Source organism: Halichoeres trimaculatus, unplaced genomic scaffold (assembly GCF_033239565.1).
Source record: "Halichoeres trimaculatus isolate MK-OKI-2021-1 unplaced genomic scaffold, fHalTri1.1 fHalTri1_scaffold_5, whole genome shotgun sequence".
NCBI lineage: Eukaryota > Metazoa > Chordata > Actinopteri > Labriformes > Labridae > Halichoeres > Halichoeres trimaculatus.
This window is the reverse complement of record NW_027437183.1, coordinates 23,115,736-23,128,951: the sequence shown is the minus strand read 5'-3', so window position 1 is coordinate 23,128,951 and position 13,216 is coordinate 23,115,736. Positions and strand designations below refer to the sequence as shown.

The following is a 13,216-nucleotide window of genomic DNA, read 5'->3' as shown; positions in this document are numbered from 1 at the left end:
GGGCTCTTTCAAAATAAAAGCTTATGTCTTTTTGACACTTGAGGGAAATAATTACACATACATGAGAAAATATCCTTAAGATAAAGACACATACTGAGAGACTGTTTGGTGGCATTTATACAGAAGTACAGTAAGAAAGAATATAAAAAAACACTATTTATTTACATTTCCATCTGTAGGGAGATATAACTCATGGCAATCTGTCTCACCAAAAACTTTGTTACTATAAAAAAATATTCAAATTATACCCCACCACACAGTATTTGTAGTAAAACGGGTGTTGATAGAGTCATAATATGCTTAATCATATTAAGTGTTATGTGCCACCCTTATTTTTTGTTTCTTCTTTTCTTTCTTGAGGGTACCTTTGACCTCCTGATCTGCCCAGCTTCAGATCTGTGGCACCTGTGGTCTGGTTACAAGAGCCAGTGTTTGGCTCCTCCCACTCCCCCCTTCACATCAGCAGCCAGAATCAGCTGCATCATTTATCCCCATTTGTCTTTTTCTTAATGTTGTCTATAACAAATGTTTAAAGTTTTATTTTTGACTCATATTTTGCTCCCCCTGAGCTAGTATCTGAATATCTCTGAACACCACTTCAAGTTTCAGTGAACCTCATGACTTCTGGCCTGTGAATAAGTTTAACCGACTATTTCTGTATGTATATCTGAGACGTTAGAGAGGAGGTCACCTTCAAACTGACAGATAACAACCAGCCATCCCTGCTCTCTCTGATAATCCTTTGGTGTAACCGTGCTAGCATGGCTGAAAGCACACCCACAGCTTACACCCCAAATAGGCTTAAAGGCAACCTCTCTTTCCCCTGAAGCCTTTGTTTGTTCATTTGAGGGACAGCCAGTGAACAGAGGGAGGGAGAGAAGGGACAAGAACCAGAGAGAGCTAAAAAAAACACGTTAAGGTAAAAAAGGTAGAGGAAAGAGAGGAGGCAGGGAACTAGGAGGAAGAATACAGAACAGACTCTACTGTGCATTTAAGACTTTTTGCTTTTAGATGTCTTCATTAGCAGGATCAAAAGCCTCTCTGACCTTTTCCTGAATAGAAAGCAAAGCAGGATGAGTCTGAATCTTACTGCTCAAGGAAAAACACACATCTTTATTCCTCTCACAGCCCTCCAGCATCTCTCAATTCATGCTTTGACTGCTGACAGCAAACACAAGTTGCACATGTAGCTGCCTTCTTCTTTTTCAGTCTGCAGAGCGTCCGTTAACATTTCATGAGAAGGTCAAGGATACTTTTCAGAAGCAGTCGTCTATTTTGACAGTTACTGGGGAAAATGGTACAAAGATTTAGATTTTGGAGCTTTTAGCGCACATGTCTAAAATTCTGGAGCTAGCGTAGCAGAAGCTCTGTCATATTTAAAGGAGTATTTGTATTCTTCCTGAACAGTGTGTCAAATGGTCCCTAAAGCACAGAAAGAAACACTTTATCCATTTTCTTAAAGCTGAATTACATACTATAATGCTACTATATCAACCTCCATTTAACCAAACAGTCACACATCCCTGTGAGTTATTGGCTGACGAGAAACATAAAGCGCTCTGACAGATTGAAATGGACAACCCCAGAGCAGAAATGGAAACCCAGCAGCCCCACTCATCAGTTACAACAAAGACTCCCTCGGGAGGCTGAGACTTTCTGCGGCTTTTCATCGACCAACACTTATTCAAAGCCAGCAGTCAGACCAAACACCAGATCCTCTCTGACTCCAGCTCACACAACAGCGCCATGTTAATTACTTTCCTTATAACAGGCTCTGTCAGTCTGTGTGTAGGGTAACATCTGTGAAATAGTTAGTGTAAACATTTGCTCATAAATCTGAAACAGCATTCTTCATTAGGTTTTATAGCAGGAGCAGGATCGCTTTCCCAACTAATCACCAGATACCCCGAGTGAGGTAATACATACTGATATACCATTGGAGCTTTAACTGGAGGTGTTTAAAAAACCATTACAGCCCCTTGATCACAGGAAAATACAGCTTTGGGTTTTGTTTGCTTGTTTAAAAACAGGTCCATAGAAAGCTGATACAGAAACATGGAAAGCATGACGGCAAAGAGGAAGTCTGCTCACAGTCAGTTGTTGTACCAGTCGTCCCTCAAGTGCATTTCAAACTTACGACTTCCTCCCACAGGGCTGGGTATCAAACATTGTCTAAACCTGCACCATACCAATACCTTTACTTTAATACTGGTTACTGAACGATACTTTTGTTATGATGTCAGTTTTAACAAAAAGAAAATTACATTATAATACATTTTAGTACAAATCTGGAGTCTTAGTTTTCAGCTGTAGTATTTTTTCAGTCTGAGCAGTTATCTTATAAAAAAGCATACGTCATGGTTCATACCCGCTGCTTGTGCTCGTGCATGAAGTGCACCACGATGAAGCTCACCTCTCTGAAGCGTGCCAAAGCAGAGAAGTGAATTGTGCCTGAGCACAGCACACTTGGTGTCACACTGGCCAAACAGACTTGACTAGGGATGGGAATTGATAAGATTTTGTCAATACCAATGCCCTTATTGATTCTGCTTATCGATCTGAATCCTTATCGATTCCCTTATCAATTCCTCTTGTGAATTTTCGTGGTACAAAAAGTAGCTTTACAGGTTTTCTGTGTCAACAACATTTAATTGAGTTTATACTGTAAGTGAATAAAATGTAATTGGTCCCTGAGTCTGGATATTTCTGGTCATAATTATACAGAAACAGGTCAAAGTTGCACACAATGTGATATTGATGTACTGTTTTGTAATATATTAACAATTCAAGTAGGCCATCTAGTGTCTCAAAGTGGTTATAGCAATGGTTTAAGTTGTTTGGAAGCTTTCTGTAGTTATGAAGTCAGCTATGAGCCTTTTAATTGCCTGTTAGCTTTTGACACTTGAAATTCTCAGTATTTTTTACAAAGAGGTGATGTGATATGTTTCTGTGATGAAAGTTGAAATTCTTTTCTGAAGCTGAAGTTATACTGATGTGTGCTAACTGCTAGCATATTAAGGCAGTTTCCCATATACATTAGCATCAGGCTTGCGCTATTTTGTTATTTTGTTAAATAAGGTGATTTATACCATGTCAAATGTACTGAATGAACCTCCTGAGAGAGAGAGAGTAATTTACATTTCTTTATAAAGTCAGTTCTTCAGTGAAACTTCAAGCTAAAAATCCTGAATCAGAGTTTTCTTGGGAAACGTTATCTAACTGCTAAGCTTAGATATCTGCAGCAGACTGGTCGACGTAAAGCCCGGTGGCTCCTGCACAATGTAAAGAATTGATCAAGGAATCGTTCAGCACAAAGGCTAACGATATCAATGGATTGAAACTAGGGCTGTCATTTTAACGCGTTATTTAGATTAACTAATTACACCGCAAATTATCGCGTAAAAAAAAATAAACGCAGATTAGTCTGGATCGCAAACCCGCGAGGCGTTCAAAGATACACTTATTTTCAAATGTCTGGCATTTACAAACAGTTTGTCCTACATGGAAAAAGTGGTGTTCTCGTCAAATTTTCAAATTTCCGACGGTCCCTGAATGTATCACACCTGACGTCAGCAACACGCTTTGAACCAGGGGGGGAAGAGAGAGTGGGTCCGCATCTCGTTTATTCACACGCCCTTTTTGAAAATCTACAGAAAATCAACCATTTGCTCAATTCTGTAAAAAACAGGTAATTTTACACTCTGTACTGCATTACACAAGCCCTGAATGATCGATAAATGTCTTGTATTTAAATCTAAAGAATTCTTTGAAAATTTCCTTCCATCTTTCTGGTGTCATGTTTCAGCTTGGGGCTGCTCTGCACCAATGAGCAACAGTTTGTGTGTTCAGAGCATGTTAAACTGAGAATACTTCACTTTTCTTTGATCCAAGACTTGAATGAAGTGTTTTGTACATAGTTCCTCACAGTTTTTACCCTTTAGCCCTGGTTCTTCTGACCTCATAGAAGTATAGAAGTTCATATTGCGGTGAAAATTGAGTCCACATCGAGTAAAAATGTGAACAGAAGCAAAAAACGTCCTAAAAATAAAATCAGCTTATCTTAGGTGCAGGACTGTGTAGTTTTTGTAAAGATAGAACCATAAAACTTTTTTTATGTGTTCCTTATGCATCAGGGTACCTAAAAATGTGTTGTATATATTCCTACCTTATTTTTAAATGTTTTTTAGTGTCTTTTAATGTAATTTTAATGTCCTGGAATTCAAATTCTTTATTTTGGGACCTTAAGCAGATATGAGATTAAAATGCGATTAATTAGATTAACTAATTACAAATCCTGTAATTAATTAGATTATTTTTTTTAATCGCCTGACAGCACTAATTGAAACATTTTTTATTGACTCTCAACAGGAACCGGTTTTTGATTCCCATCCCTAAACTTGACTTTAGGGTTGAAGCGTGCTCGGGGCACAGTATGGATGGCCAGTGTGACAGCGCTCTAAGAAGAGCTGCTGTGTTAGTGAGGAGGACTCGTCCGTCTGACTGTTTTGGAGGGGTGGGGCTCATTGAAAAGCAGTGCATGCTAGAGATCGTTCCATGCTTTACGTCAGTCTCCAAACTAGAAAAGTCGCCAGGTTTGTCAGTAGCCCCTCTTTTTGACAAAAAATACACTAGAGGGCTCTGAAAAAAAAAAAAAATGCTACATAAATTGAATTGGCAGCAGCCTGCATGCCGCAACCACGTGCTGTACTGTTACAGCCAATCACCATGGCTGAGACGATATACTTTTCTCGATTCTTTTACGATTTTTGGGGCGCCAGTTCTATTTGAATTGCAATTCTTCAATAGTTCCAATTTTTAGTTTGCTTTTTTAACATCAGAACATGTGAAAAAGTCAAATGATGATGATGTCTATAAACTTTATCAGAAGTTATATTTTCCCCAAAAATGCACATCACATGTGAATCAGTTTTTAGGATTTATTTAGGGGATCTGACATCTCAACTTTTTTCAAACCAGCTTATAAAAAAGACTTAAATGAAGGATTTCAACAAAAATAAAAACTTTTGGTTTTTGAACAAAAAAAAAATCCTGATTTAAAGTCCTTTAAAAAATCCTGATACTACAATAATAATTTTTTTCTCCCACCCCCACAAATCACCAGTGGCATCAGATCTTGATCAAGTGATTAATCCTTTTAATCCTTTGGGTAATTAATCTTGGTATGGAAAGATGAGGTATGTTTTGATACTCGGTACTTCTGGAGCCATAAAAGAACTGAAGTTCAGTGCCCAGCCCTCTCCTCTCTTTCATTGAGTCTCCAACTTACCTCTTCTCAGGTGCTTCTTCTTGGTTTTGCGGCGCATGCCGTTGATCCCAGGCACAGGCTTCATGTCACTCTTGTTGATGGGTGGTGGGTGCAGGATGGGTTTGGGGGCCCTGGTCAGGCAAACTGGCAGACCTGCAGCGCACATCAGGATACCTGTCATACCTGATGCAAATGTACAGAACACACAGACATACAGACAAACAGACAAACAGAAGAGTGGAAAGAAGAGGCACTGATTGTGATTGTCGTTAAGATCAACCAGAGCAGACCACAAAACACTCTTAGGGGCTGTTTACTGAACTGATTTGATAAAGTGAGTGAGGTCTGACCTGCAAGTGCTGGGTGCACTGGTCCAGATCCAGTCAGGTTCTTCACTGGGAGAGCAGGAACCCTTTAAGAGACAGAGAAGACCTTCAGACTGATGTATGAGCACAGAAAACGAACTGCTCCATCTCACTTTAGGGGGTTGAGGATCCATGTGTGATGCTCGTTCTGGGACATAAGTCAATAGAAAACAGACGTTTAAGCAAATCGAACTTCTCTGCGTTGCTAAAGGTGGTCCCTTCTTTTGCTTCTTGGTGAAACTGCAGTTAATCGATGCTCCCACAGTCTTCACTCAACCCCAGACATCAGAAATGAACTACAAACAGTCCTGAGTGTGCGCTGCTGCCTATAGGTCACAAAGCAGCAGCTCATTGTGCTCTGTATGCCATAAAAACACTCCCGTTAAATGTCACATGTGCTCCACCACTGAGACGGAGTCAACAGCGATGGGATGAGACAGTTTGACTCGTGCACAAAGCACTGCAGCAGAGCCTGATTCAGGGTGACATTTGGAGAGGCTGGAGTTCGTGGCAAACACAGACGACAGAGACAGTTGACTTGCACACTCTTCAAGATCTGTGGAGCAGAGCGGAAAAAGCACTGGAGGCTTCAACACGCGCAAACAAGGCGGTGAGCCTGTTTTCAGGGGCCAGGCTTTAACTCAACAAGCTTTCCACAGCGAGGGGCCACAGAGCAAAGGAGCTCGAACAGCTCACACCTCAGGTTAGATATAACAACCATTTACTGAAGTTCAGGTCATTTGATGGAAAGGTGAGGATCTGACTGAGGAACAGTTAACACCTAAAACGGCTGGTTAGCAACAGCACATATAGTAAGAGGCAGACATCCTACTTTGAAGGAAGTAAACACAGAGAAAGACCAAGAGGGAAAGTTATTACAAGATATTAAAAGACAAAAATGATGCCTGAGTTTCTCATAAAGATTAAAAGAAAAACACCAATGAGGTAAGACTGTTTTTTTTCGTTTGTTTGTTTCTTGTATAAAAAACGTTTTTGTTTTTGTTTTGTTTTTTAATTTCAAGAATATTTCTCATTTCTTTTCTTAGATGAAAGCTAATTTTTCTTACCCCATTGGAGGACTCTTTTCTTTCTTTTTTTTTTTTTTTTTTTACAAGCAACTCAGTAGTCATTTCTGTCTTTAAATACCTTGACATCTTTCTGCACATCAGTTGAATGTTGCTGACATTAAAGTCCCCATGAGGAGTCTCTCGATCATATATGCCCAATCATAATTCACACTTCAGAATGAGATTATCAGCCCCTATACAGGCAATTTTAAAATGCTATTTATGGCACGTCAAAGTCTCGATGACAACACTGCGTTGGCTGAGAAAGTTAGTAGAGTGAAGACAGATCTGTGTTTGCAATGGCGCAATGGCACCCGAGCTAAAGACTAAAACACCGGCTAGCTGTTTGTGATAACGTTCATTACAATCCACATGCAGCAGTTATTCTGCAGTGGTCTATTCAAACAAAGTCAATAAAATGAAGAGTGAGGTTACGTTAGCTCTGTTTGGTAGATGCCTGGCAGGACATATTCAAGATTCACTAACGGTACATGTTACGGATGTCTCAGAGCAAAGGGCTGTGAGTAGAGCCAAATATAGTCTAGCACCAAACTGTTGTATCCAGTGAAAAGTTGTCTTGACCCAAGAAATGTAGTGATAAAAAAGAAGATCTGCTCTCCTTTAATTCGATTAAAAAACACCTTGGTTAGAGCCACGTTCCCACTACAGTGGGTGCAAGGGCTCATGGGGAAAGGAGTCTTAATCCTGAAAAAACAATACCTTTCTCAGGTGGTCCTCACAGCTAACAAGTTCTTTTACAAAATTTAAGAATAGTTTTTTCTAGTATTTACTGCCTGAGAGGCCAGACAGCTACTTAATGCAAATCAACAACAAAGCTGCTTTTTAATGCCTGAAAATCTGCATTGTTTTAATCTCTAGAATATCTTTCCATCTAGCATGAATGCCTGAGGGGGATGTGATTAATTCATACAGACAGACGTACAAACCAACAACTGCAGAAAGAAAATTAGAGAGAAGAGAGACAAACACCTGCAGGTGCTGGAGAGACAGACAGATAGAGAGGTAGGGAGACAGGGATCAGCTGATGACGAGAGATTAACAGTGAAGACACTATCTGAAAATGAATACATGCTTACACCAGGCTATTTCACACAATCAGTGTCCAGAAGAAGAGCAGGCTGGAGCCCGAGACTCAACTCTGCCTCATGTACTGTCCGTGATATAACTCAGATTATATTCCTTAGTTCTCAGTCTTTTTACATTTAAATCATTCTTCAGGCTTCATTTAAAAACTTATTTTAGACTCTGCAGACAGCTACACAATGTCAAGTTATCACCTGGACTGTTCCATAATTCAAACACACACACCCCCTTCTTAAATCTTAATGCCGTCTGTATTAATACATGTAAGACACAAACAAGAAGACATTTAATTCTAGCTTGAGAAAGCATTACTAATGCTTTAAAGAAAATATTTAAAGATGTGAATGTGCAAGATTTTATAAATAATGAATGAGTAGATTTATCCAAACAAGCTTTATTAAAATGTGAGACTGCAGGAAAGTTGTTGTACTGATACAGTGGACTCTTAATGAGATCGTCTAGAACTTATTTAAATGTCTAGCAGGAGCGCATCAAATGTAAGGAACACATATCAAATTATTTTTTATTGATTTGATTTGAATGTGAAAAAAAGGAGGGATGGGTACCAAACTAGGTACTTTTATAGGTACCAACTGAATTCCATCTGTAGTATTGCAAACCGGTCCACGTAAAATCAAACAGTATCATATTTTGGTACTTAAACGCATCGTTGTGACTGTGAAGGAGTGGAAGAGTAGGTGATTTTTCATACTGGACATGACCACAGCATTCAAAGTTTATATATTGAGAAATAAATTCGTAAAATTGAAAAACTTGGAAATTTTATTATTAAGCAAATCACTATTTATAACCACATTAACAAACTACGGTGGCCCTAAAGGCCAATAGGAATAATATCTCAAATGTATTTGTCTTTTTTGAAATTAATTTGTGGTTAGTGAAATGTATTAGTGCTACTAAAATTTATGTTGCACTTTTGAAATATTTAACACCATTGGCCTTCAGGGCCACCGTAACAAACTCAAAAGTACCAAAATTGGTTCCGTTGACCCCCCAATACCGATTGTCAGGTACAGAGCATCGGTACCATATTTTTTTAATTAGAAAGGTACCCATCCCTAGAAATAGGTGCCAAAGTGAACAACATGGCATCAAAACAAAGATGACTGATCCAGAAATGTGACGTGGGGCTCCTGGTCCTCCTGGATCCACGTGGCAATATTTGATTAATGAATTAGTGGATTAGATTTTAAAACCAATGGTGTGTTTATATTTTTTTTTTCCACAAGGTACACCCAGCCCAGAGATGTATTTCACTATTCAGCTGTCGTGGTTTTGTGTGGCTCTGCTCTCGTGTTTATTCATAATTCACATGCACATCCTGTAGATATCTGATTTTCGCACACTGATCTTTGTCCGAGGACTCCCAAGTTGCCACACAGGTGCGTTTAAAGCCTCAGTATTCAGATTACTGTCTTTTTAGTTCAAATATCTACCGTGCTATGACTCCAGTATGGCTTTCAGATAATTCTTCCACCACTGCTGTTGTGCGTACAAAACAAACCCAGAACACATGGTCATTAATCTGCAAAAACCTGCTCAACAGCACCACTGATGGTCAGTGTTTGATACTGTACATGAAGGTAAAATTACTCGGAGATGGTTGAAGACACTTTCTATCTATATCTGTGAGGTACAAAACAACGCCCCTGCAGAACACAGTGACACATCATCGTAGTAGAAACAGCCCTCTGAGTCCTCATTGCACTCCTGTATCCCTCTGCCCCTTGATGATTTGCAGCTGAGATCTTTGGCCGTGCAGCTCTGAGGCGTTTTGCAGATCTGCATCAAGAGACTGCTTTGATATTAGTGAGAGCCTCTGATCCTGTGCCAGGGGAAGCCCTGCAATAAGCTGAGTGCAGTAACAAAAAGGGACACGAGTCCCAGCTGAGGCTGATGTGTCCTATCTCAGACTCTCTGTGTCTCACACCAGATGATGAATAGAGACCAGGAGCATGTGACTCTAGCTCTGTGCAAGACTGATGTGACTTTTGATGAAACCTACAACGAGTGGGTGTTGCGATAAACATCTTTGGTCAGGATGTTAAATGCGCAGGTGTTAAAAGCTACAAGCTACAGAGAGTGATTTCACACCTTTAACCACAGCTGGGGCTGAGATTGTAAGAGGAACTCACCTGCTGCAGTCAGCCCCTGTGAGAAATATGAACCACTCAATACTGTGCAGCACCCAGCTGCCCATCACAGCTCAGAAAGTATCAGTCTGTGTCAGAAAATGACAGGTTACTGATGGTTTTCACTTCTGAGGAGAATGTGGGAAGCAGAAGAGGAGATTCAATCAGACACAAAAAAGAGATTAGCTGAACTAGAATCTAAATAAAAACAAATAAATTACCCTGAGGAAGAGTTCCTGATTTATTTAAAAATGCACCCAGGCCTAAATTAAATCAAAACTCTCAGTGATCAAGACACCGTAATTTATCAGTGCATGTGTAATGGAGGTTGTTTCAGAGAGCGCTCTGATCAAACACTTTTCATTAAGAGGAGAAACAACAGAAGAGCCCTTAAAACCATCTCATTGCGTGTTCCCTGCACAAACTACACACTGTGCAGAAGATCCACCAAGGATCCATAACACAACATTAATTAGAAAGCTTCTCATCTTTAATGCTCTTCAATTCAAGATCCCACCATCAGCCTGAGAGCAGAATACTAACTCAACATGCAGTGTGGGTGAAATATGCACGCCGTTAGGGAATGAAAATATAACCAGCTACAGCCTCTGATTTGATCTGCTGCACTGAAGCTTGTATCTACACTGGGTTTGTTTTAGACATACACAGATACACATCTTTAAAGCTGTTTCCCACTTTGTTTTTTTAAGTAAAACTTAAGATTTCCTATCCATACACTACAAATTCATTTCTACACAAACCTGCACCCTCGACTAGGCAGCCAACCTGGAGCCATTCTGCGCAACGATAGACGATTTCCCTTTTTCTCCTCATTTCTCCTCATTATTTCAGAAAAGTGCACCTCTGCAGGCCCTGACCCTGTCTATCCTGGCTGTGCCTGGAGTGCCTGGGGTTTTTGACACATGCCACCTCCTCACTCTCTGCTCACAATCCTTAACACTGCTTGACTTTAAGGGTTTAACTCTGACTCCAACTTTTCCCTTTTGCTCTATTCCTCTCTGTCTCTGTGCCCACATCGCCAGCAGGAAAAACACTTTAACAGTTGTTTAAGTTTTAAAAAGAAATAGAGTCAAATGATCTTAGATTGTAAGGCTTCCCTGGCTTGGTGTATCGTCATTAAGGTGAACATGTGCAGACCTCTCACCTTTCTCTATCCCTCCACAGCACAGCAGCTCATTAGTATGACAAAAAATACCCAACTAACATGACTGACCCTTGTCACCTTCTCATTTTTTCACCCAGCCAACTCTCATTTCCCTTCCTCCTGACCTGTGTTTTCTCATTTCTGCATTTTGTCCATCTCTGTGTGAAAAGTACTCTTAAATCGAGGAAAGCAGTGTGTGGTGTAGAAATCCTACTGATGATTTTTCCAATGGTAGCATTTTTCACACCTTAAGATGTCATCTGTGACCTGAAACCAGTTAAGTGATAAATCTGGTCCCCCTACATGCCTGATCCATTAACACCGCATTAATTACGGCTCCTATCAGGTCAGGGCACCAGGGTTGTTCTCCCTCTTCTGTCTCCTGCTCACCATCGTCCTCCCGTCTCTCTTTCCTGAGGGAATCTCCAGCCTGCCCTGAGGACTTAATCAGACTCCGAATGAAGTGATTCCCCAAATGGAGAGCACACATTAGGCCTGGTTAGGAAAGTGCTGACAGAGGACTAATACTTCCTCATCTGTTTATTATGCACGATAAAGACAGGGGGGAGTAGCAGGGAAGGAACTCCTGGAGAGCTCAATCGCATATTGATGCATGTAGCAGGAGGCAGAACAAATCCTGCCTCCTGATACGCTGATGAGGGGGTAACAATGCGCCTGAAATGCCCCGTGAAGAAGCAGCGATCACAGCGAGACTTTCCAAGTTGCATCATTTCAGTCCAGATGAGCTGTCATGATTTATTCATTAATTTCAATATTAATTTTTTTCTTGCAGTGAGTGCCGGAGAGGAGCGGTGCAGCGGCCTACTGAGGGATAATGATCTCTGCTCTCGGCACACAGCCCTGCAGTCAGAGCGGAGACGAGCAATCAAAAACACAAGGAGCTCATAAACACAGTCGATGGCTGCGTGCACACACACTCACACTTCTTTTCTTTGGATGAAGTGGACTTCTTCTGCATCTCATAATAAAACTGTCTGCACCTATAGACAGTTTTACTGTCTGACAAAAAGCAGAGCAAATCGTAAATCAATAAATTACTGTTTGAATGAAAACCTGCACAGAGTAAAGTGGAATGATGAGTTGTTTAGCTTTTAATTCTTTAAAACTAAATATTCACTTCCAGATACTGTGGTTTATATTTCATTAACTTAAACCAAAACATATCAACAGGCAGGTTTTTTGCATAAAAATGTATATGGTACTTTTAACGCTATTTGTTAGAAGATGTATGTAAGTCAGTGTCTAATAATGCTATCAATAACCTCATACTATAGTCATATAAGCATGAAAAATTACACTACACACAACTTTTGCACTGATGCCCTTTGGAATAGGGATGCTCGATACTGCTTTGTTTTCAGACTGATACCAGTGGTACCCCCTCTTGATTACTCACCAATACTGAGTACCGATACTGTTAGTATTTTTGATACATAAAGTTTCAATTAACAGTGACAGATCATTTTGAACAAAGACAGCACATCACTCTGCTGTTAAGTCCAAAATAAAGCACAAAAAACTCTCTCTGAGTTTACAACTTGTTTTTAACAAATCAACAAAAGTACAAAATAAATTACAATTACAATAACAATTCATTTTAACACGTTGGCAGCTAAAAACTCTTCATATGAGATTTTAAATAGGAGGAGTTTTGACATAACCCATGAGAGGGCAAGAAATTAAATAAAAAATTTGCTTTATCTCTAATGGTCAATCTTAATTATCTAAATTGATTCTACTGTCATATAGCTGTGTTGTTTGTTGAAAATGCTTTGAGGCTTTTATTTTGAAGGTGGGTTTTTGCTGCAAACAGAGAAATGCTGGCAGGGAGCGCTCGCACCCTGAGATGTTCTCACTAAATGTAATAGCTTCTGGATACAGCGCAAAAAGCACAGGTAAAAAGTAGGTATATAGACATTTTTTGCTTAGCTAGCTGCACTAGCCGCTAGCTTAGGGGCCGTTTACACACAACAGTTTTAGGGTGAAACGCAAACGTTTTGTTGCGTTTCAGCGGACCTGAAACGCAAACTCTTGAAAAGGGCCTCCAGGGTAGGATTTTTCTGTAACGTGTAAAC

At 40.0% G+C, this 13,216-nt stretch overlaps 1 protein-coding gene across 3 annotated transcripts in view; it reads right to left on the bottom strand.

Moving 5' to 3' along the window:
* The window catches only part of dtx1 (deltex 1, E3 ubiquitin ligase), a 72,821-nt gene that overhangs the window by 11,832 nt on the left and 47,773 nt on the right, over window positions 1-13,216 (bottom strand). For 2 of the 3 annotated variants that reach the window (XM_074669980.1, XM_074669981.1), the window contains exons 4-5: window positions 5,617-5,678; window positions 5,288-5,449 (exon numbers count right to left, since the gene is read on the bottom strand). In XM_074669980.1, the coding sequence (XP_074526081.1) occupies window positions 5,288-5,449; window positions 5,617-5,678 (224 nt within the window). The remainder of the gene's footprint in view (window positions 1-5,287; window positions 5,450-5,616; window positions 5,679-13,216) is intronic. The other variant, XM_074669982.1, reaches the window with a different exon arrangement.